The 25,650-nt window shown below is 48.4% G+C and overlaps 1 protein-coding gene across 3 annotated transcripts in view; it reads right to left on the bottom strand.

Annotated features, from left to right (window-relative positions):
- Positions 1–25,650, bottom strand: part of PIGN (phosphatidylinositol glycan anchor biosynthesis class N) — a 1,975,532-nt gene that overhangs the window by 1,100,974 nt on the left and 848,908 nt on the right. For all 3 annotated transcript variants that reach the window (XM_069613664.1, XM_069613662.1, XM_069613663.1), the window contains one exon: positions 25,373–25,555. In XM_069613664.1, coding sequence (XP_069469765.1) covers positions 25,373–25,555 — 183 coding nt within the window. The remainder of the gene's footprint in view (positions 1–25,372; positions 25,556–25,650) is intronic.

Genomic DNA, 25,650 nt, shown 5'->3' on the forward strand with positions numbered 1-25,650 from the left:
AGAAAGCAAATATGGGTGGGAATAGGACCCTTTTCCTATTGTCTGCCAAGCCCCCTCTCCAGCCACCCCTTCAACCTCAAACTTCCTCCAATCCCTGCTCACACTAAGGCACCACTGGGATAGGGGCAACAGTGTTTTTCAGTTTAAACCTAAGAAGCACATTTTCTTCTGGGGGTGTTTTTCCGGGGTTTATCGGATTTCACTGACAGCAGGAAAGCCTAGCTATAATATAACCATCTGTTGCACATGCTTCAAGAACAATCTGGTTCTCCCATGGAATGTCTGTAAACATATTTAGAGGCTAGAATGAGAGATTAGGGTCAGCTGCTTCTACTATCCCCCCTTTCACAGATACGCAGTACCCGAGTGCTTCCTAGGGAAAGACACCTCACGAGGGAGAAATAGCTTTTTCTGAAAGGATGACAGTGAGTGTGAGGCCAATACAAATAATGGACAGAAAAATAAGGAATCTCATCCCCTTTGTGTTACAGATTGTGGAGCAATGTATTGTTTTTAACTGCTCTTGGAAGTCTTTTTTTGTGGCAGGATAGCCGGTACACCTTAAACACCAAATTATCCAGTTTACCATTGACAGACTCAAACTCAACCTTCATCTGAGTCAGTATGATGGCCAGTTCAGACGAGTCTCCAGATGAGGTAACCTATGGAAGAGTTCCCGTGTGCGAATGACTGTTGGGTGGAAGGGCAGTAGGAGGTGTCCCCAAACTTTGCTACAGCGGTTCTGCTCTTTGATTCGGAGTTTAAACTGGCCTGGCTTTGCCGCTTGTTTCCTTTGGCCTTGAAAGGGTTGTAGAATGATACACGGAGGCCATGTTGCTCCAAATGATTGCCTGAGTGTGCGTCTCAGGCAGACCTCATGGGGTGCAAATATCCGGTGCCCCAAAGCCACTGGGCAGACAAGTCCTTTGGAAAATTTCAGGCACATGAACTAGGCCACTTCAGTCCCCACTGCACCCACAAATCCAGCCGCCTCAAGGGTGGCTATGTCCAACTGGGGGGCTAGCTCAAAGTGTCTCTGTGCCTGGTGTCTGCTCTCTAGAGTCCCCTGGCATCACTGGGAGAAGTATACCCAGGGAAAGCAGAAGCCCAGGCACACCATTCAACTCTGGCAGTCTCTCTGTGTGCCTCAACTGGGCCAGTTAGTCCATGGCTCCTTTGTCCCTGTGGGGGATCAACAAAAACTGGGGCCTCATCCTCAGCTTACTGCAGGCATCAGGAGGAGCGACACCAGGCAGCCGGGGAAGTCTCTTGCCGGGCCCTGAAGCCTCAGCCTGGTATTGGACATGGTGTACCTGCTGGGCCGGGTCGAGTGACTCCCTTGACGGCAACTGCTGGACGCATTCCGTGCATCGCTGGCAGCCGAAATATGGGTCCTCTCTCTGACCCGCTCCTCTCCGATCAACCCAGCATCGGGGGGGGGAGGGGTAGAGAGGGCACAGGGAACACCAGCTCTCAGCTGGAACTTCAGGGGAACAGGGCCGTATGACTCTTCACTGGGCCCCTGCCCACTCCCTGAATGCACTATGCCCTCGGAGGTTCGAAATCAAGCACAGGGCTGTTGCGCTCCTTTCAGCTGCTTCTGGTGGCAGTCTGTGGGCAGCCGTCAGACAGTGTGGCCCCAGAGGTTCAGGAGTAAGGTTCTGCAGTACTGGAGTTAAATCGGGCTAAAAATGCTCTGCTGCTTTGCTGCCGCCTTTCAAACCGATGTGGAGCTCTGTATCTAGATCGCCATGTTGCTGACCACCCTCTAGCACCTTCCTCAATGGTGTATGTCAATGATAATGTGTCATGTTTCACTGTTGAAAATCTGGGGCTTTTACCTGGTCGCTATGGAATCGCTAGCGCCGTTCCTGCCCGTTCCAGCACAGTGGACCGTCTTTGCAACGGATACATGTTTGTGTCATGACGTCACATACTCGGAGAACCGGATGCGGTCTGAACACTACTTGAGCTTCTTTCACTCGGCGGCTCAGCGTGTTGCAATATTGTTTCTTCATTGCAGAATGCTAATTTGCTGCTCTGGTAAAGCTTCCATTCTGTTCCTTCCTTGGAATCTTCTCCCTCTCTGGGGTCCTTTTGTGAAGCCCTTTCTTTTGTCCTGGGTCCCTGGAGAACTGCACTCTTCTCTACTGCCTTGGATGATATCCAGCTAACCTGTACTTCGCCTTCCAAGGAATGTGCTTTGCCTTCCAATGAATTATCCATCGTTCCATTGTTGCAGGGTTTTTTTTACCCTTTATTGGGGTTTTGTTACGCTGTTTAGCTCTGCATTCCCTGGGCAGAGCCAGGGATCCATTACCATTTCTTGTGTCACAGTGGCTGCCAAGGGGATAGGAGACCATAATCAACCCAAAAATCACCTTCAGCCAACAAGGTAAGGTGTGATCTTGACATAACGAGAGGATACCTTCAGGCCTCTAAAATCATTTTAAAGAGTTGTATGGGCTATTTATGTTATGTTACGCAACTCGGCTTTTAATGTAAATGTCTAACTTCTTAAGAACACAATTGTATGGTGTTATTACTTATTGGTATACTATGTGGCTGATCAGAAGGATGCGAAAGAGACATTTTTACTGTGAGGTTTATCTAAAGTAAAATATGCCTATCTTTCCCTATAACTACGGGGTGTTCCCTACCTATTTTACTAACTTAGGTGCTCGCCTGTCAGTGTAAATGACCAAAACGAGTCAGTCCACTATCCAAATCTAACCTATCTGACTCTGCCACTAATATAACTAAGACCAGGAGAATGACTCCCTTCTCCTGGTTACTGTGTTCTTCACAGAGATTCCGTTTTGATTCTTCTGTTCCACTCAGTAGACCAAATGCAATTAGTCTTTTGTCATATCTTTAATTAAGTTCTGTAGCTCCCTTAGGGGACTGGTAGTTTCCTTTTTCTCTTTCTCTCTAATTATCTTATTTTGATTCAAGTTTGTTCTCTTTCTTGTAGGTCTGCGGGTTCCCTTGTATATTGTTTGCCTCTCATATACATTAAATACTCAATTTCCAATTAAAATTCACCCGTTCCCAGAGTGCTGTTTCATGTGTGAGATGTATCTGTTTGCCATCAGAAGACTGTATTGCCCAAGTGTCTTTTCCTCTTATATTGTCCTTTTTATCGTTAGGATATAGTTGTCTTTTCCCTTTTCCCAATGTAAGAAGTTTCAAACTTTTCTTCCCTCACACTTTGTAGTATTTGTGGTTCTTCCTATTTCATTAACACAGTTCTGGTTTCTTACTTCATTTGCCGTACATTGAGTCCCTTTTACCTTTCCAGTATTCCCTTTTCCCATATCACCTTATGTGTTCAGGGGCAACAGTGCTGGTACCTGGTAGGCATTGAATTCCCTTTCATCTGCTTTGTAGCTCTGTAGCTTCAGGGACGTAATTTAGGGGTCGCCAGAGGTCGCAACTGCGACCTCTGAGGTCTCCCTTGCGACCTCTGTGGTCTCCCTTGCGACCTCTATCTTTAAAAAATAAAAAAATTAAAAAACGTTTTTTGTTGTTTTTTTGGTAATGCAAGTTCCTGGGCTGTGGCCAGCACCTTGAGGCTCTTTACTTCTGGAGTGGAAAAATAAGAACAGGAGTGCCACAAGTCTAACACTTTCAACACTGATCCTAAATAAGAAAGAATAGGAATACCAAATAATGTGTCTTTCTGGAATTCCATACAATAATTGCTAGACTCATTAAAGATTTATTTTAGGCACACTTCAGGGGGTGAGTCACTGATTCAGTCTGTTCTTAAATGCCTCAACTCTGCCTTTCATCCTTCTGAGGTCGATAAATGAGTACCAACACAGGTTGGGTGATATTGAGTGTATATTTTTTCTATATAAAGCGCTTAAGCGTAAGTGCTATATAATAACACCTCATTATCATTTGGTCATGGACGTCTGCTTGCATTCACAGTAATTTAGTAATATGGGCCTATATACACTGATCTTAACGATGCATATGGCGATCCATTCTTGTATGAAAAGTACATCACATTATAGTGATATCGTAACCATATTTTCGTAGTGTACAATGCTATGTGATGCCACTTCCTGTTTTGAAGTGAAAGGTCGTGAAAGGTCGTGTTCCATCGCTTCCCGCGATATCACTTCGGGGTGGGGCCAAATGACATCACTTCCTGTGATGTCATCAGGGGGTCAAAGCTCGTGTGATATCACTTCCACTACCCCTGGCATTTTGGTCAAATGACGTCCCTGTGTGGCTTACTTTCCACTGCGTCTTTCTTCTGTGCCTCGCTCTCATCTTCTAAATGTCACTGGTGCCGTGACTCGGATCACGAGTGATTCGTCCTGATGGTGGTATCGGCATTGTTGTACAGGCAGACTGCACACCATGACTGCTTAGTGGTCAAACCACCAAAGGACTTGGATTTCCTTCGCTCCACGTCAGAGCTGCTCTGGGTTACGTGGACTCTGCGTTCTACGGCAGCCCACCTTCTTCTGTTTTCTTACGCACAGGGGGCTTACCCTGGTTCTCTGCATTCATCTTGCTCTCGGCTCTCTGCCCTCTTTTACTGATTATATGGCATATCAGTCTCCTGCGCACAGTCCATTGGAGAGTCTGATTTAAAGGGATAGCCTCAGTTTCTTGTTGCTGATGATATTGGTTCACTTTATCTTCGAGAAACTGAAACACTTTGGTGAATTATACAAGTTCATATAAGCCATCATGTGGACGGCCTCAGGGAGTTCCTCGCGGGAACGGGAGTCCTTGTCCCCAAAGGGGGAGTCTCTCTTGGTGAGGTCCCACTTGCCTCGACCCAAGGGAGGGTGTTGCGAAGTGGGCTCACCTCTCTAGCACTTGGGGAGAAGTGATGAGTTCCCTCCATTCATCACATCACAGCTTATAGTGAGGGTCTACTTTTCCACCTCTCAAATGTTTGCACATTTGCACATTTATAGGCACTAGTACTCAGCTTGTATTCGGCCCCAATCATCATTTAAGATATGATGATCACCTATTTTTCGTTACTTACATATATGTTGACTCTACTAAGCATACAAGGGACTTCTACCATTCACGCTCAGAGATGTCATTTCACTTTCTCACTTAGCATCTCTCTCTTTGTCCAACTCATATTCATTGTTCACTGTGGGCATAAAGGGTCTGAATTTTGCCAGATGAGTGGAGGGGTAAGTCTACCGTTGTTGAAGCGCTAAGCGCTACTATGGGTTATGAGAGTCATGAACCTTCGGTACAGAGAAAGGAATGCCTGATAGAAGACCAAAGGTGCTCATGTCATCTTCCTTAGTATGCTAGTTCCCAGCCTCAAAGCAAAATCAAACCTCACTCTAACTTGCTAAGGGACTGTGCTCAGTGGGCCTGCTCAAACTTTTGCCAGTCTGGACAACAAATGGGGTACGTGTTAGGCAGAAACCTGTGCAGTGCCCTTAGGGACCACTGCAAAAGGCTTAAGACTACAGGTGTTGGCAGTAAACCCAATTGGTAGCAGTCTGTACCACCCAGATTTACCTGGTAGCTGTGGCTGAGCAGCCAGACCTCTCTCAAGAAGAGTTAGACAGTATATAGAGTATACAAGATAGGTACCGAAATACAATAGCACAAGCAAACACTGACCAGAGCTTTGGTAACAAAGTATATAATTATTTATTTAAAGACACACTTAGAAACACTCTAGCACTAATATTATAAGTAAGTTCAAAAACACAGTGACTATTATTATATATACATCCCTTATTCCTTATTGGACAAGTCTTAGTTAACACCACTTATTTCCAGACAGAGGTGAGCGCTTAACTAAAAAAGGCAGAAATTAGGAACAGCACACAACACAATCCTTTAGAAGCACTCGACAAGGCAGGAAAGTCAAAGTCTACTTGTGAGCAAAAAGTTCAGAGGACAGACTCCCTCTTGGAGAGAGTAGAACACCAATGCGCCCAAGATCACACAGTTTAAAAGGCTTGGAAAGTCTTGCAGAGAGTTCAGGAAGGAATTAGTTCAGTTTAGAAAAGTTCAGTTAGCCAGCCTAGGGCCCATCCAAGTGGTAAGTTGAGGCTTTAAGAGTCACCCCACACAGACCGTAGCGAGGGAGGCCAGGCGGACATGGTACCTTTAAAGTGGAGAGGATCCTCCAGCGGGGGCAGTTGTTCCTGGCAGTGGGTGCAAGTCGCGGCGTCGTCCAGAGGAAGAGATGATCTCGACGTGGAGGAAGGCTGAAGGTCGTTGCACTGCCAGGGAAGAAACCAGCTGCTGAGTTCTCCGGTTAAAAGGTACTACCCTTTTATTCGCGGCAGTCGAGAAGACGTGGTATCCCGGTTGCCGGGGTGCTTGGCACAGACAAGGCGGCCACGAGATGATCCGGGAAGGCGAAAAGGCGGGCAAACTGGTTATCCCCACCAGTCAAAGGAAGAAGACTCTTCGGGATGAAGATATCCTCTGTCGTCGGGAAAGGTGGTGAGACGGTTCAGCAGGGCTCCACCGGTGGTGTCGTCGTTGCAGGTCGGCTCAGCTTCTCCCTCTTCGGAGTCTTTGGTCCTGTGATGACGTCTGAAGTCCCAGTCCCCAAAGCCCTGCTTTTATGCAGAAAACCCCCATTCATCAGTCCTAGCTGTCACTCAAACATGCTAAGTGGTGAGCCAGCCAGCTCACCACTGGGCCAATCACACAAGAGTGCGACTTGAGTTGCCGAGGCAACTCAGTCCAGGGTGCATAAACCCCCTCCTACACCCCATGTGGTACCCAGACAGAGTGGCACCATTTTTGGAGGCTTCTGTGGAGAAGCCCGCCAAAAAGTGGAACAAAGGGCTCGACTTGGGTTGGAGTCACAGAAGCGAACACAAACGCCATTTTGGAACCGAGTTTTGGCAAAAAATACCAACCGGTGAATTTATATTAATTTAATAAACCGGCAGTATGTTTGAGGCTATATTAAAAAGTGGTAGCCTCGAACAATGGGAAAATCCCATAAGAATATATTCGCGGTCGAATATAAAAAGTAGTATCCACTGCCACCAGCCAAAATTCGATCGGGGGGGGACTGGACAGTGCCCCCTCGAACAACAGACCCTGGGGCAATCGAATTGCCCCGACCACTACGTCCACAATATGATGGTTTGTACTGGTTCTGTTCACAATTTAAGACTAGTAAAGCCAATGGTGACTTTACATGCCCTGGGAGACAGTAGTCAGTCCCAGGGTATGGAGTCTATGTTTGGGGGTCGCTACGACACCCTAGGGTTACTGCACGGAGGGTGCTGTGTAACCCACATACCAAAAACACATGAAGCCCTATGGGGTAAAGGACCCCATAGCCCATAAAACGCATACAAAGTCAAAGGAACACCTCAAATCATGTCTAAGAGTGGGAGAAAAAGAGTCTCACTCTTAGCAGGAGAAAAAAATAAACCCCAATAATCCAGCAAAGCTGCTGGGGGACTCACTAGGTTTGGGAAATTAGCCTTAACAGAGCATTCTCCCTAACAGTAAGTCACCAAATCCCTTGTCCCTTCTAACAAAACTTACACCAGTGTTAGGCCCACCCCCCTGACAGGTTTCTAGAGACTTTGATTTAGGTATGACTTCCCCACCAAGCCAGGAGTCTTCCTGTTCGTCTGGTTCTAGAACAGCACTACCTTGTCTTATCTTTCTCACTTATCACCTTTCATTCTGGGATACTCACTTTGCACTCATTGATCACCTTTATCCCCCTTCACCTCTGTCTTTCTTTCCTCCTTTTCCCTCTCACATTACGCAACATTCTTTTCTTTTGCTCCTCCTCCTACGGTTTCTGCTACATACCTCGTCAATGCTCCTCTCCTCCTTCTCTCTTTCTTGATGTTCTTCTCTTCACCTCCAAACTGCTCCTCTCCTATACAACATTCCCTGTCCATCCCTCTTTTTATGTTCTCCTTTCCTCCAAAGTACTGCTCTATAACCTAATCGCCATCTCACTCTGATGGTCTCTTCCTCGCTTCCAATTGTCTTGTTTCCTCCTCTTCTGCCTTAGCTTACTCCTTTCTGTCATTTTCCTCCTTGCCGCTCTGCCACGCACTGCCCAGTCCTCTTGCCTCCTACTCAGTCTCCCGCACTTGTACATTCTCCCTGTCACCTTTTATACACCCATGCAGAGCCCCTTGAGGTGCCTAAGTTCTTAGCAATTAACAACTGAGTGAGATTGGTTGGCTAGCATTGTAATTGGTGCTCACCGTGAAGAACTACAAGTCCACCACATGTGCAGGTCCACTTACAGAGGCTACATCAACCCCAGGTACCATCTTTAGTTTAGCTAGCCAGGATTGTGTTTGCTTTTGAACATGTTGAGAGTGAAGTTGTTTCTTTCCAAGAAAATGAGCGAGAGAGTCTTCTAGCTATGCAGGCCCCAGAGGTCTAGCTCATGAGCAGGTGCGCAAGTGATGCTTCAGTATTTGAGAGTTTTGGTGAACCAGATTTCTTAATTTGGTCTCTGAAGACCACGCAGGCCCACAACGCATGACATGGGAAGGGCGAGGTCACAAGAGTCTCTCTTTGAGGGAAATAACTCAGGCTGCTTTCATCAGATCAATTTGCTTATCAGTCTTTAACTCTCCTTGCATATTTTCCCTGGGGTACTCTAAGGTACAAAACATATTAGGTCTTCCATGATTTCGACCAGCTGGCTTCACAAACCAGAACATGGTTCCTTAAAGACAATGGAGGGGTCCTGCATATCAGGCTAGGGATGGGTTGGAGAAGCCTGGAGGAACTCTCATATACCTCCTCCTTGCCTTTTTAAAGGAGCATTGATGTCCCAAGCCCTTGGGTCTCTATAGCCCCATCCCTTAGACTAAGACATGAGTCCTCCTTACAATGACGTGTACAGATACAATGTTGCCCTGTTCTTGTGGGTGGAAACACTGTGGATTCTACACACAAATACAGCACAGCCTGCACTTCCAACATGCAACACTGTACTTCATGCGTACCTGCCTTTCTAGTTAAGCTGTGGGGTGGATTCCACTCCACCTCCCATCCAGATAAACCACAGGGTTTCCAGACAACCACACCCCTTTGCACCTCCCCTGTCAACTATCACCCATGTTGGGGAATGGATGGTGGTGCAGAAAAAAAATATAAGAATGCTGCAACGAAGTTCTGCCATGACGGTCATAATTTCATCCTGTCAAGTAAATACAGTCTAGCCTGCTTTCTCTTAATGGTTTTATACCGTCTTTCACAAGGACAGGGTTGACCTCTATACATACAGCTTTATTCAATAATAAATTAATTTTAGATTTCAATACCAAACAATTCTTATTCTTTAGCTTTATTTCCAAGCACCAAATTCCAGAAACTTTATAACACTACATAATAAAGCTATGAAGGGAGCACAGACAATTTACATTGCCTAAAATAAGCCATGAAACAGTATTTTATTTTCTCAGGGCAAGGTGGCTGGCAGTTATTTCCCACTGCATTGCAGTTTGCATCTCCCACAAGGTACTACGCACTTCATTTTAATGCACAAACTTGCTCAAACAAAGCAGGAAACTATCAGGACAATGACTCAGGGGGCAATGTCCCACCTCAAGCCAGAAAATGTTGTGCCTGGGGAGGGTGCTCTTATCGTGCATGCTTTCCAACACATGACAGGGGCAGTAACACTACCTCAGCACAGGCAAGTCCCAATGTTCCAGTCCCCCTGACCCACCACTAACCTATGAGGGCTGACCAAGTCTAAAGGATTAATCCCTGATAAAAACCCATGGAAAAATCTGCAGGCTAATAATATGTATTTTGACTTCTCCCACAGTCTCAGGATGAGCTTGCAGATTCAATCAGATTAGTTATTTGAAGCCAGCATGGTATCACAAAAGGACCCTCCACAACAAAGGGAAAACTCCATGTAGTCCAACCAACCACACTTCAAAACCTTGCTGTCTGGAACCCACAATGTAGTTGGGGTCTGTAGATGGTCTAGCAGGGCAGTGATGTAGCTGATCTGATGTCAGTGAGAGTGGAACTCTGTTACATTAGGCAGGGAAGATAGTGCAGGCATGGGCTAGCAGGAAATGTTTTTGCAAACAAAACAGTAGCTCACATGTAGAAAAGGCAGCCTTCCCTGTAGGGAAAACATTTCTATCCACTAGACCCTGGTAGCATGTGTTTCAACACAGGAAAAGATTAAGTTATGGGATCGATCTCTAGAGGTGCACTAGTCACCACTCTAAAAATGAACGTACGATTTCAGAATATTAGGTAAGTTCCATGGCAGTGAGAAACAACCAACTCCCTCAAGCTTCCCACAAAGCTTGTGTAAAGAAATGCTTAAAGAAAATGGTTCGGGAGAGTGTCTCGCGCTCAAGGTCCAACTCTTATTCAATTAGTACATGATCTATCCAAAAAGTCTCGGAGATTCAACTTTGTGTTGAGTTGTACTTTATTCTTCCATGACAGAAAAAGAAGCCAAAAACAGCCGACACGTGTTTCAACCCCTGGTCGTTGTCAAGGCTGTACAAATACAAAGTAAGCATATAATATGTGTTCCCAAAGTAGTCAGTCCCATTGGACATATAAAAATCATAACAAATATCAACATGGTCAAAACATGACAAGAGCATTTTGCAAAAAAACATTAGTAGAACATTCTGTGTTGAGGTCACACCTCAGGAGAGATGGCATCAATTGTAGATGAGAATTAAATAATTAATTCTCATCTACAATTGATGCCATCTCTCCAACCCTGGCCTGATGTGTAACCTCAACACGGTATGGTCTACTAATGTGTTTTAACACTGTTATACCTTCATCTGGAACATGAGGAGAGATTTCAATACTTAAAAGGGACATTCGATGTGTCAGTGAGTCCTGCAGATACAATGTTGCAAATCTGCGACTTCCCGACTAGGGATGGTCTCTGAACCCTCAGAAGGGACTTTTTTCCAGCCAGGAATACAATTTTGTAATTTTACCCAAGTACACAAACGAGTCACTAAAACAGAGTGTACAAATCTTACCTGGGATTTTCCCAGTATTGAATTCACACGCTGGGAGACCAGGGACTGTCGGAATAGCACAAGCACCACAAGGAAGGATCACAGAGGGGTTCTGGGCTTTCAAGATGCTGGGCAAGCCCATTAAAGACTTGGTCCCAACCCCTAAGCCTAAAGCACACCAAGGTGCACTCAAGGTCCACAACTAATCCAAGCCCTAGGTTCATGAGAGAACACAGTTTCAGACCCTCACCGAAGTCCTTCCCAGGAGGGAGAGCCCTATAAAAATCGAAGTAGCTGGGTCAGCACAGTCTGGCAATGTGGTTTACAGGAGACTAGAAATTGGTTAAGGCTGGAGATTACAGAGTAGCGGAGAAGGCAGTGGCTGGAGAGGTTGTAGAAGCGGGAAAGGTGCTAGAAGGGGAATGTGGCAACTACAGAGAGGACAGAGGTGAGGAGAACAAAGGGGAAGGAGTGGGTCAAATCAGAAGGGAAGAAGGTGGCGACAGAAGTAACAGGAGGTTATAACAGCTAAGGAAAAGGTGGTTAAGTAGTTGATAGTGGAAGAAAAGTAGAGGAGCTTGCTTGGTCAAGAAGGGATTTCTTTTTTTTTTTAATATACTTTATTTTTGCTTTTAGTAACATCAACAAAAACATGGAGTCTGGTTCACCCCCTAGCCCCTCTTCCCCTGTGAAGCACATAGATCCAAGCAATGCATAGGAATCACAGCCTTCGACATAAGAGGCATTGGTTGACATTCTACGCTTTGCAACATTTTATCAATCTGCAACAGTCATCAGATAATTATTATAAGGGTCCCAGATTTCTGGCGGGCGCACTTGCAGTGGCAGAGTCCTAATAAACGCTATTTCCATATCGTGACAGTATGCAACATCTTGAAGCCATAATTGAGCGTTGGGTGGGCGGCCCCTTCCCCATGTCATGGCTATCCTCCTGCGTGCCAGCACCAAGAGCAGTCCCGCAAGTCGTCTCACGTAGGGCTTTAAGGACTTCGTAAAACAGAGTAGTGCTATAAGGGGGCTTGCCTCTAGAGGTTCTCCAACTATCTGTGATATCGTGGGCAACACCTGCGACCAGAACTGACGGACTCGCAGGAACTTCCATGCCAGGTGTAGAAAGTCGGCCAGGGTGTGGCCACATCTAACGCATGCTTTGGGTGTGGAATGAAAGTGTTTGTGGCGTCTGGCCAGAGTGTGGTATGTCTGATGTACATAATTGAAAGGAATACGTATGTACCCGGAATTAAGGGAGACCTTCTGAGTCTGCCTCAATATTTAGGCCCAGTCCTTCTCGGCAATGCTATCGCCCAGGGTTGTTTCCCACTGTTTCTTAGGGTTTTCCATCCCTCCCAGCCCGTCCACCATCAGATCGTTATAAATTTGTGCGATTAGCCGGCCCTCCTCTTGCATCTGGATCGTCCTGTGTAGCAGCTGCAAAACTGACGGTTGCACTGTGAATGACGGAAAGAAGGACAAACATGTATCGTAGACGAAAATACAGAAATAGGGTAGAGTCTGCCCCACACTCTTTCGCCTGTTGGATTGTAAGGAACTCCCCGTCCACAAATAGGTCGCCCAAGGTCTCTATGTGCAGTTTGTCCGCCCATTGCATTTAGCTGGCAATAGGGGTGAGTATCTACTATAAATGCTGCTTTTCGCTGCCATTTTCCGCCATATCACATATGTGATCAGGACCACATTCAATGTGTGCGGGGGGACTCGGAGTTCTCTAACTATTACTGCTCTCAACAGATTATGGGTGATCAAAGCTTGTTCGATTTGGACATGTGAACGTATGAAGTGAGTGGCATAAAGTGTCCCAGGAATTGTGCCTGTGCTGCCCGATAGTAGCGTTCTAGCTCGGGTAAGGCTAGGCCTCCCTTCGTTGTTGGTTGTACGAGCGTTGTGTATGCTACTCTTGCTGGTTTCCCAGCCCATAGTAAATCTAGGATCAGGCCACGCAAGCCCCAAAAGAAGCCCCCTAAAAGCAGCAGAGGGAAATTTACAAATAGATAGAGGAGTTTGGGTAATATGATCATTTTAACAATGGATATGCGCCCAAGTAGAGTAAGTTGCAGGTGTCGCCGCATGGCTATCTTCTCCAAAAGTGATTCTATGACCTTCCCATAATTCCCATAATTATCCCGGAAGAGTTCTTCGCGGTTCCGTGATAGCATCATCCCTAGGTACCTTACCCACGTGGATGCCCTTTGAGGTTAAATTCACCCCGATATTCCCTTGTTCCTGCCGTGAGGGGGAACACCACAGACTTGCTGTGGTTGATTTTAAGGCCGGAGAAGACTCCAAATCTAAGAACCTCCCACATCACTAGGTTCTGGCATGTCTGGATCGCTGATAAAAAGGGCCACGTCATCGGCATACAGTGAAATGATAAACCTATGCGGTCCTAGGCTAAGCCCTTTCTCGATTTGTCGTTCCCTTAGACCTGCCGCAAGTGGCTCCATAACCAGAGCGAACAGTATTGCAGATGGAGGGCAGCCTTGTCTAGTCCCTCTCTCCATAGTAAATTGGTCTGACCTTTCTCTCCCCATTATAATTCTTGCTGAAAGGTTCTTGTAGAGAAGAGAGACCAGAGTGATGGAGTGGGCTCCAAGCCCTAGCTTGAGATAGGGCCATTTAACTGAATCGAATGCTATTTCGGCATCCAGGAATACTGCGACTGCCTGGGATGACGGGGCAAGAGCCTTTATTATTCCGGAGAACCATAGAAGGCCGAACTAAGTGTTTCGTCCTGGTAAGAAGCCAGCCTGATACGCCAACACCAGTACGGGCATCAAGGGAAGCAGTCTTCTGGCAAGGATTTTTGTAAAAATCTTATTGTCCAGGTTTATTAGCGAGATTGACCTATATGAGGCACAGTCCTCGGGCGGTTTGCCGGGTTTATGAAGCAATATCACGCTGGCCTCACACATCGTGGGGGCAATGTTCCTTTTTGATAACCTCCTCGTACGCACCGAGGAGGAGTATCGCCAGGGTAGAGGCAAATGCCTTATAAAATTCTCCAGTTAACCCATCTGGATCTGGAGATTTAGACCCAGGTAGATCTCTAATTGCGGCTAGTATTTCCCCAAGGATAAGTGGTTTATTGAGAGATGCCTGCAGGTCCCCCCCCACCCAGTATAATTCAGTTTCTTCGAGGTAGCCGTGCAGGGCTGATGGGTCTCTCGGCCATTTGGAACTATACAGCTCCTGGTAGAAGGCTCGGAAGACTTCTGCAATGCTCTCTTCGGAGTGAATGAGTTCCCCCTGTGGGTCCTGTATACATTCTATGAAGGGAGGACGTCTATCAGCGGCAAGTAGTCGTGCCAGGATTGCTCCTCGTTTCTGACCTTTGCCATATTGGCGGACTTGGTGCCCCCGGGACAGAAACCAGATTTCTCTATCAGTGTTCGTTCTAAACTTATCTAATTCCTCATGGGAATGAGCTAATGTCTGGGGTTCTCGTTTGTCTGCGTACTCCACCTCTAATGCTTTAAGCCAGGTCTCCCCCTCAGTGAGTTCCCTTCGGATAACCCACAGGATACCACTTTCTTTGGACATGCAGACTCCCGCACATAACACTTGAGGGTCTCCGATAAAACTCCACTAGACGCAACTGTTCCCTTGTTATGTAGAAAAAAGGACTGGATTTCGCCTTGCAACTGTTCAGCAAACACCGGGTCCTGGAGTGCGTTTGATTTGAACTGCCAGGAGTAACCCCATCTCCCACCTATTTCTGGTGCACATTTTAAAAGCACTGGGAAATGGTCTTGGAGTGTTTTAGGGAGAATGCGACTATCCCCCCAGTGGAACCCTCCCCCCCATTCCTGAGACACTAGCAAATAATCTAATCTGGAGCAGGAGCCGTGGACCCTTGAGTGGTATGTAAAGTCACGGACCTTCAAGTGACCTTTCGCCAAGCATCAACAAGATTGTACGACTTGCAGATTTCCCGAATTAGCCATCTCGCTTTGGAAGCCCCGCTTGGGATTCCACCTGACTTGTCCCAGGTTGGGTCTAGTGTGCTGTTAAGATCCCCTCCCCACACAATTGTGACTGCTTGGAACTGGGCTAGTTGGGTCATAACCCAGTCAAATGTGTTTGTGCTGTGAATGTTTGGGCTATAGGAGTTTACCAGGACCACCTGCACCCCCTCAAGTACTCCGCGGACCAGTAGTACCCTCCCAATGTCATCTCTGGACACGGATATCAGTCAAAATTTCACCCCTTTACTTATAAGAATTGCCACCCTGCTGGCTTTGGAGGAGTAGGAGGAAAAGTATCTGTGGCAGCCCCAATTAGCACCCCACCTGCCGTCAGAGGAAGTAGTGAGATGTGTCTCCTGTATGAATGCCAAATCGATGTGGTGTCTTTTGAGGTACTGGGAGATTTTTAGTATCTTGGCAGGGTTATTCCCCCCACGTATGTTCCATGTTGCTATATTGAACCCCATTAGCTCTTTGTATGCCTAAGTGATAAGATTTGGATCTTCTCCCCCATTGCCTTTATTAAGGAAATGAATGCTGCTTGTTTCCTCAAATATGCTAGTGAAGTGGGCCTGGCGAAAACCGGACTCCCAACAACCATAACTACCCTTAAAACCCCTATTTCCCCCCTATTCTGACCTTTCCTCCCCCACGGGCAACCCCCAACCCGCCCATTAACATTTACCTCCCCCAATTCCCATGTATAGTGCAGTGCGCGGGCCATAGTGTCTGGCCAAAACTGCAAACTCCCCTTTAACCTAGGATAAGTATGCGTCTGAGATGCTATGTCAAATGGTTGAGTTTTAGATGGTCCATTCAGAATTTACAACATTGTGCCTTTTGTCGAGTTTCCGACCACCCCGCCTCAGCCCGGGTCCCTCCTGTCCTGCTCTACTCTTCGAAACCTTGAGGCGTTTCGGGGGGGGTGCCCTCTCCAACCCCGTCTAGGTAGGAGCTTGCTGCCTCCCGCGATGGGTGAAGAATTGTGTCCTGCCTGCATGCTGGATCCATAGCTTTGCTGGGAATAACATGGAGTATCAATTGTTACAGTCTCGCAGGCGCTTCTTTACTCCTGCAAATGACCATCTAGATGCCTGTTCAGCTGCCGAGAAGTCTGGGTATATTTGGATTGTATCACTGTTGTATTGGAGTTCCCCCTTTTCTCTGGCCAACCGAAGGATCGTGTTGCACTCCCTATAGTTGATGAGTCGCGCAATGATGGGCCGGGGAGTCGCTCCTGGCACTGGGCGAGTTGAAGGAATGCACTCTCCACTACAAACAGCAGATTCGCCACACAGGTCCCTGCACAAAGCCTCTATGAATTCTTGCATCTTAGGTGTGTCTTGTCGCTGTCTGATGCCGATCAGGCGAATATTGTTGCAGCAGGGTCTCCCCTCCAGATCTTCTTTCTTGGCAGTCACAGCTTTGACTTGAACCTCAAGCGATGACACTCTGGCGGTGAGGGAGGTACTCCCATCTTCCAGTCCGGATACTCTGTGTTCCACCTAGTCCAGGCGGTCTCCGTGTTTCTCAAGCCGGTGTTGCAGCAAGTCAACCTTGGAGGATAAAGAGTCTAGCTTGGAGTCGAGACCACCAATGCTTGCTTTAAGGTCTAATAGGGTTTCTCTAATGTCCATCTCTGAAGCATGGGCGCCGTCCATTTCTGACTCCCTGGTTGGGTCAGTTGACTTCATCAGGGGTTGTGGCCTGGGCGTTCTGGAGGAAGGTCTGCTTTCAAAGTTGAGTTTCCGCTGCGTTTTGTCTGATTGCCTCATGCTCATCCGCTGTCTCGTTTAGGGCCGATATAGGTGGTTTAGGGCAGGTTTTGATAGTTGCTAGTGCCCTTCTCTCTTCCGCCATGCAGGTGCGAGGTTACGGTTGTGCACACCCTCAACTGAACTAGAATTTAGCTCCCTTTCCATGAGACCAGATTCAGTCTGGGAGTAGAGCCGACCCGTACTGGTTTCTCACAGTGGGTTCTGGTCTTGCTGCACTCTTTCTGTGCTATTGCGTGGATTAGACTAGACTTTTTACTGTTTCAGGGCACTCTGACAGCAGCAATGATTGATGGGCATCGTTTAGGCACCTTCCTATAAAGTTCAGCCTGATCTGTTTCTCGCTCGCCACTCGAGCGGGGGGTTTGGAGTGCTACCTGTGTGGTTTTATGGCCACCACGAGTCACGTACCTGGCCGCGATCATTTCTGGCAGGCGGTCTGTTTCCCATAGTTTGCCTGGGGTCGGGGGCAAGCTCCAATTTATCCCCGAATCCAGCTCTACACGGGGCTGGTGGATAGCCTTGAGGGTCAGCCGGCCTTGATTTTCTCAGTCTTGTTCTGACTAGGCAGTTGGCTCTTCCCGTGTTTTTACCTGGTCATGTGCTGATGGAACTGGGGTCTTCCAGGCTTCTGGTTTGGATGTTCTCCCTGCACCAGTGTCTTTTGCTTCTGCTGTCCAGTCTGTCATGGGCCAGCGGGTAGTGTGCTGGTTTATCGGTGTAGCTGGTCAGTGACCACTTTAAGCAAATAACGAGGTTCCCCTCCTTCCCTCACCCCGCAGTACACAGCATTGACTATGCCCGGGGATGTTTAGGGAGCTCTGGGCACCATCAGGGTATCATTCTCGCCTCAGCCAAAGTTTTTATCAGGATTGTGAGGAGCTCAGCACAAAGCTCAAAGAAGAGCTGCCATCTCAGCCGGGCTCACTAGCGCTACCTTTCAAGACGGAATGAGATCAAGAACAGCCCAGGTTGGTAAAGAGAAGGATGTGGTGACAAGAATAACCCAAGTGGGTAGAAGGTGATGAGCATTAGGCAAGAAGAGACCAAGGTCATTGATAGGGGGTGGTAGCAACCAATGCAGGATAAGCTAGTAGAGAGGAGGTGATAGCAGTGGTTAAAATCCTCATCTGACTGTTAATAAAAGCCCACCAACATTCCAATGCTAGCACATAACATTATAGAGATACTAGTCTTTATGTCCCTTCCGACATTTTAATAAAAAATTATAAGTTACTCACCGTAGTCACTAACTTACTCTTAGTCCATAGTCCCTTTTCCTCCATACAGCATGGGTGTCCCTTCCTAGGGACGAGTACGGGAGACAGAACCTTTTTCACCAGAAAAATCCTTCTTCCCTTTTAAATTTAGAGGCGCGCAGGTTTGCGGCCCTGGGAGCATGCGCTCTCCTGACTCCACCATCCAGCGGCACACATAGACACGTCGACAATATTTTAACATTGCCTAATGACACCAGTTTTATTAGGGGGGAGGATGGTGGGACGTATGGAGGAAAGGGGACTATGGACTAAGAGTACGTTAGTCACTACGGTGAGTAATTTATAATTACTCTTACGTCCCGTCCCCTTTCCTCCATACTGCATGGGCGATTACAACTGAATGTAGCCCAAGGGTGGAGAGGCGACCCTCCTTAAGCAAATAGGTTTCTTAGAACCGCCTGTCCGAAAGCCGCGTCTGATCTAGAGCCGGCGACCAAAATTTAATGCTTACAGAAAGCCAAAGGGGTGGCCGAGGTGGCCGCCCTGCTGCTAACCTGCCACGGTACCTGCCATTGGAATGCAATGGCTGTGGCCTTGGCTCTGACCGCATGGGTGTGCATGTTAGCTGGAAGTGGCTTTTGCTGCCCCTCATAGGACTCCTTGATGGCCGAGACCATACACTGTGTTATAGAGGCTTCAATGCCTGATACCCGGGTCTTGACCCCCCCCCCAAAAGGTGACAAACAGTGCGTCTGACTTGCGGAAACCCTTGGTCCTGTCCAAATAGGATTTAAGAGCATGCCTGACATCCAGACAGCGCAGAACCTTTTGAACCTCGTCCTTAAACTCTGCAAATAACGTAGGTAGGACCATTTCATCGTTTAGATGGAAAGCAAAGGGTACCTTTGGTAGGAATGCTGGGTTTGTCCACAGGACTACCTTATCCTTGTAAAAAGTAGCATAGGGCTCTGATGCCACCAGAGACTCGATCTCGCTGACTCTTCGAGCCGAAGTGAGGCCCACTAGCAGGGCTGTCTTAATCATGACCAGCCTGATGTCCGCGGACACCATTGGCTTGAATGGCTTGTGCGCCAAGGTGCCCAACACTACATTGAGGTCCCACACGGGGTGTGATTTTTTGATGGGCGGGTAAAGTCTAGCGAGACCCGTCAAATGCCTCTTGACTATCTGGTTGGAAGAGGAGAAGAAGACCACCTCCAACGAGTTTCTGTAGGCCCCCATGGCTGCCAAATACATGTGGCATGTGTCCACCTTCACGCCCGAGTGTGCAAGGTGAGCCGAGAAGGCGAGCACATCGTCCAACGTGCACGTAAGGGGGTCGATCTCCTTAGAGTCCACCCAGTGACAGAACCTAGTCCACTTAGTCTTGTACTGGTTCCTGGTAGCCTTGCTCCTCGCACCCTGAATGATTTGTAGGTTATTTTAATAATAAAGGGGATAGCCCAAAAATCTAGGGTCCTATGGGCTAAATATGCAATGCAATATAGAAAGGGAACCCTTAGATGGAGGATGACACCATATAGATTTGTTCAATATTAAATCCTTTTAGTACAATCTTCACATATGCAGGAGAAAGGAAGCCCCTTTTAAAAGAGTGGTCTGTGAGACATCCTGAGGGAGACTCCACCTGTGACTTTCTAAGTAATTTGATCCACCCTACTAGTTCTAAGGGGACGTCATTGTTGTTCCTGTTGTTTGTTGTCCTGAAGATGGTTGGTGTACATAGTGGACTGAGTAAAGTCTAGAAAATACAACCTGAAACACGTATCGACTTACCGCCTAATTAGAGATAGGCAGTCATCCATATGTGAAGATTGTACTAAAAGGATTTAATATTGAACAATGATATAATAGACTGTTGAAGTGTGGCCGAATTTTTGCGGTTATAAAGTATTTGTGTGAATGTTGGTATGATTAAGTGAAATGAATGGTATGTAGGGTTCAACGTTTTAGTGGATCTTAAGCAAGTGTAAATTGTGTTTTACGTTTTAAATAATTTTTACACCATTGGGTGTTACTTTATATACAAAACATTATTAAAAAACTCTGTGTTTAAGTAAAAATATTGAATCATTTGTTATTATTTATAAAAAAACAAATGCATATGGTTATTTGTAGGTTAGCCTGTGAGAGGCTGCGGTGCCCTAGCGTGACCTGCTCAGGATCCACACTGCGAGGGCTAATTGCTGTTGCGCAGGGTGGTTGACTCTGCCCCCCTGTTGCACCACAAGATGTGCTGGGCCTGTCGGAAGGTCAATGGGTGGCCTGTCCGAGAGGCTGAGCAGCTCCGAGAACCATGGTCTTGCGGGCTAACATGGAGCTATCAGAATGATGCTGAGGTGACAAGATTCCTTTATTTTACAGATCACCCTGTGGATCAGTGGTGTGGGAGGGAAGCCTTGTCCTGTCATGCCGTTCCACTGAATCTGAAATGCGGCACCCAGGGAGCCGCGGCCTTGCCCCTGCTAGGACGAGAACTTCTGGCACTTCTTGTTGTCCCAGGAGGCAAAAAGATCCACCTGAGGATGCCCCCATCTGTTGAAGATTTCCCGCAGCACCTGGCCATTCAATTGCCACTCGTAATTGTCAGCTCCCACCCTGCTGAGCCTGTCCGCCTCCAAGTAGGACTCCCCCGGAAGGTGGACGGCCATGAGGTAGATGTTGTTCTCCAGGGCCCATTCCCAAATGCTCATGGCTAGTCTGCAAAGTGGAGGGGATCTGGTACCCCCCCTGCTTGTTGACATAGCACATGCTGGTGGAGTTGTCTGTCTAGAAGGGGACAACCTTGCCCCCAATGACCGGAAGGAAAGCTTTGAGTGCTAGCCAGATAGCCTTCTGTTCCAGCCAGTTGATATGAGACTCCAGCTCCTGGCGGGTCCAGGCTCCATGGACGCTGTGGCTGTCCTGAGTGGCCCCCCAGCCCCCGAGAGAGGAGTCCGTAGTGATGGTGACTTGCAGGGCCGGCTGCCGGAAGGGCTTGCCCGTCCGCAGGTTGCAGTCCCTGGACCACCATGTGAGGTCCGAGTGGAGAGAATGAGGAATGCTGATCAGCTCCGCTTCGGAGCCCCGCTTATGATTCCATGAGGCTGCGAAGTGCAGATGTAGTCTCCTCATCCCGAGTCTCGTGTGGGGGGCGGCCAGCAGGACCGCCGCCATGCGTCCCAATACATTTTGGTACCACCAGGCCGATGTCACTTCTCGATTGAGGAAGTGAGCCTTGGCCCTCTTTATGGACGTGATCTTGTCGTCCGAAGGGAAAACTCTCTCGGCGCACGTGTCCCAGATGAGGCCCAGGAAGGTGAGTCTCTGCGTAGGTGGCAGCTGAGAATTCTTGGGGTTGAACGAAAATCCTAGGTCGTGGAGTGTGCTTATAAGAGCGGAGGAAGTGTGGTGCACCGCCTCCGGTGATGTCGCCCTGACGAGCTAGTCATCGAGATACAGGTAGATGGGGTGGCTCTGAGCCCCGAGCAGGACCGCCACTGCATTCATGAGTCTGGTAAACACCATGGGAGCAAAGTTGAGCCCAAAGGGTTGCACCTTGAATACACCTTTCAATAGGAAGTGGCAGCCCATTATCCTGAACTGTAGAAAGGAGCAATGCGGTTGCCAAATCGGGACGTGATAAGCGTCCTTCAGATCCAGGCAGTACATTCAGTCCCCCTTGCACAATGTCTTTGCTATGATTGCTGGCTTAACCATCTTGAATTCTTGAAGAGGGAGGGAGAGGTTGAGGGTGGAAAGGTCCAACACAACTCTCAGGCCAGCCTGGTTCTCCTTCTGTATTGCAAAAATCCTGGAATAGAAACCCAATCCTCGCTGGGAGGGTGGGACTTCGTCCACTGCCTGGCTCTCGACGAGTGACCAAATCTCTGCCATTAGAGTTGTTGTCCCAATCTGGAGGGGAGGAGGGAGGAGAGGAAGGGATCAGTAGGCAGTACCCTATGGATATTACAGAAAGGATCCAGGGGTCTGCGAAATTCTGACGCCAGAACTGTGCATGAAGGGCAAGCCTGCCCCCCACTGGAGCCACGTTGACCCAAAGGGGCGCATCATGCCTTTTTTCCCTCTGAGGCTGTTGCAGAGGAGGGGGACTGGAAAAAGCCCTTAACCCCCCCCCTTTGTTGGTTGCGCCGGTGTTGACTCTGCGAATGGTCAGGCTGCCTGGACATACCGTTCTTGGAAGCACAGAACCCTCCAAACATCTGCCCCTGGTCGGAGCGTTGATTTGACTGGGTGTACGCCTTGGGAATGGCCTTCGTAAGGATAAAGACTTCGCAGTTTGCAAACTGTTTTCTTTTTATCTAGCGCCTCGTCGGTGGTGGAGTGAAAGAGGTCACCACCCTCGAATGGAATGTCCAATATGCGTTCCTGGACATCCGGATTACATTTAGTAGCTCGGAGCCAGGCCGTCCTTCTGATGTCCGCGGCGATGCATATGGCCGGGCCAGAGGTGTCAATGTGGCCCAAGGTGGACTCCATGATGTCTTGTGCCACCATTTTAGTCTCTGCCAGTCCCGCCTTGAAACGTGACTGGCTCTGCACCGGAAGTTCTGGAAAGAGGTCAGCTATTTCTTGCCAAAACCTCTGATTAATGGCTGCCAGCATCACATCCGCGTTGGTCTGACGAAGAAGTAGCGAAGAGTTGGAATAAATCTTCTTCCCGTATGCCTCCGAGGTCTTCCCCTTGCCTAGCAGCGCAGAGGAAGAGGTGGCTGAGGATGACTGAGGCTTTGAGTTGAGTGACGCTGCAGCAATCACCGAAGAGTGTGGTTGAAGGTGGGTCAACAGCAAGAGTGTATCCCCCTCCATTTGCATGTACTTAGCATCCGGGCGTCGATTGACCGGTTGGACCGAGTGGGGGGTTGAGCCACCCCTTTTTAGCCAAGGCAACAACGTCCTTTTGCATCAGGATCCCCGTTGTAGCCAAGGGTCATAGAGCGAGGACCACGGCAAGCACCCCTGACTGTGGTTGCTCCACTTCCGGCTGAGGAAGGCCCAGGTACTTTGCCAGCACGGCAAGTCAATCGTGGAAGGCATTGGCTGACGATGGTATGTCGGGCTCTTCTTCCTTGTCTGTGTCCACCTGAGTGTCCTGCTGGTCTGGCGCAGGAGGAGGAGGAGTGCTGGGCGCAGAGGGCTGAGGTGTGGAGACTGGAGCCGGAGGCTGCAGCAGAGGCTGGTACGGAACCGCTTGAAATGTGGGAGGCAGGGGAGCCAGAATCAAAGGAGCGGCGCTGGAGCCATAGGAGGAATGACTATGGCCTGGTGTCTGGGCCAGAGGGAGCATGTCTCTGATAGCATCCTTGAGAATGGCCCCCATCTGAGGAGATGTCATGAGTGTGAGGAACATTTCAAAGAACCTGTCCTCGCAGGCCGGTGGGGTAGCAAGTGATATTGATGGGATTGCGGGCGGCTGCTGGTGCGTATTCTGTCTGGTTGGTTGCATAGGGAATCTTCCCTGCACTGCTGATGGATAAGTTGTAGGCCACGTACCTGGCTGACCCCAGTCCTTCCTTATAACTCGTTCACCCACCTGCACCATTCCTCAGGGACGTCTTGCAAGAGCGGCCAACTTGTTTGGCACGTCGGCCATCTTGTCGAGCTGCATGCCACGTCCCGAAGTCATGGTGCTTGGCTCATTGGGCCCAGCCTCCTCCAGGACTCTTGACGGTGGAGCATGAGACCTGCCCTGCACCTCAGTCCGAAGCCTGGTAGGTTGTCACCCTCAGTGAAGTCGCTGGTAGTGTTGCGTGTAGGTGTCCCCTCGGCCATGCTGCAGGTACAATGGCGTAGCCCCTCGGGTGTACACCCGATAAAAGAACCTTCCAGTCCCTCAGCACTGTCTTCAGGAGGATCTACGGACCCCTCGGCCTGGCGGCCGGTAGCAGAATTGGCCTTGGTACTCGTGCTGGTATGAGAACCTGAGAGGTTCTTCCCGCTCGGGTGTTTCCTTGGGAAGGTGTCGCCTTTGCGGGGTGCGCTGGAAAAGAGCGGCCCTATCTTGGGCTTTGATCGATACTTGGGGAAGTCCTTCAGGTCTTCTGGAGGCGACTTCTTGAAGCGCTCCCTCCACCTAGCCAGTGCATTCTTCAGGGCATGCGAAGAGAGTGCGTCACACGCAGTACAACCTTCCCATACGTGGTCGGGGCTAAGGCAGCGGAGGCAAAGAGAATGGGGGTCTGATGTAGGGAAAAGCCCCTCGCAGGCTGGACACCTGCTGATGCCCGCTGAAGTTGACATGGCCCGGGGAGGAGCGTAGCGCTAGAGGACCGAGTACCTGATTCCTGATTGATAAAAGAAGACAAAAAGACAGAAGAAAGTATCCAGGGACGAGCGCGTGGTTATTACAAGGCCGAAGCAAAACCCAGGAGCGCTGGTGAAATCGTCCCGTTCCCGTCGACACGGAAAAGGTGACTGGGGTTTGGCGGCAGGGTCAGGGGAGCGCATGCTCCCAGGGCCGCACCCCCGCACGCCTCTAAATTTAAAGGGTAAAATGTTTTTTTCTGGTGAAAAAGGTTCTGTCTCCCGTCCCTATGAGGGGATGCCCATGCAGTATGGAGGAAAGGGGACCGACGTAAGAGTATGGAGAGGACATTAACAGCTGATACAAGGTTTATAACATCAAGCAATGATACTAGATCCTGCAGGGATCCGGTATCGTTGCTATTAACCACACCGGATTGCAATCCGCAGTTCCCGGGTGCTGAAACCAGTGTATTTTGTATGATTGAATGGAACACTTCACAGCGTCCCGTTCATTCATTCATTCATACAAAATGCTTAACTTAGATGTCCGCTACGGAGCTGGAAAACGAGGCTCCAAGAAGAGCCCCTGTTCCATTTCCGTCACAGGTCGGGAGGCTGGAGTGGCGCTGGCGGTTGAGCCGCTATCAAAACAATAAGGGGAGTGGGGTGGAAGGGGAGAGAACAATGACCAATGGAAGGGGAAGGTGGGATGAAGATGGTCGGGCGGGGCAGCAGACATCAGGTTGCTTGGAAAGCAGGCTTGCATAAATAGGTTCAGCCCGCAATCCAAGTAACCTGATTGGCTGGCTGGCTCCCCTGCCCTGGGTGCTAATACTTATAGACCAATCAATCCATTGTTGTTCTGTTTAAAATAGTGTTCAACAAAGGAAAAGATTGGAATGTTGTGAAACAACAGCCAGTAATGCCCTCTGCTACTGCATAATCTTCATTGGAAAGGCCAATATTCTGAAGAAATAAAGTTTGTTAAGGAAATAATAAGTGGTAGACATTTCTACAGCAGCAAACTAATTTCTGTAAAAAACTCTGCCAGCAAATGACAAATATGGGACCGCTCATGACTATTTCAATTATGCATGGAAATACACGCTCACAGGCCAGAAGGTTTATCCTACCTTGCTTTTCGTCAGGTCACTGCTGGGTATGTTAGTATACATCTTCATAATCACCAGGCTCACATAGGACGTCCAACCTACAAATCCCAGAACAACACTTATGCCCAAGAATAATCGGTCATACGTGTGATAATATGACAACCCTTCCAAAGCGAGGTTGATTAGTAATTTGCAAAGGGCAACCTAGGGAGAGAAAAGAGCAAGTGTTTTATATTTTTTATAGCAATCCAAGAAGTCAGTCGGTCATGGCTCAAAATAAAAGCCTATTTCAGATTCAT

The sequence above is a fragment of the Ambystoma mexicanum genome, chromosome 5p (genome assembly GCF_040938575.1).
Source record: "Ambystoma mexicanum isolate Mex_15411 chromosome 5p, UKY_AmexF1_1, whole genome shotgun sequence".
Classification (NCBI taxonomy): Eukaryota; Metazoa; Chordata; class Amphibia; order Caudata; family Ambystomatidae; genus Ambystoma; species Ambystoma mexicanum.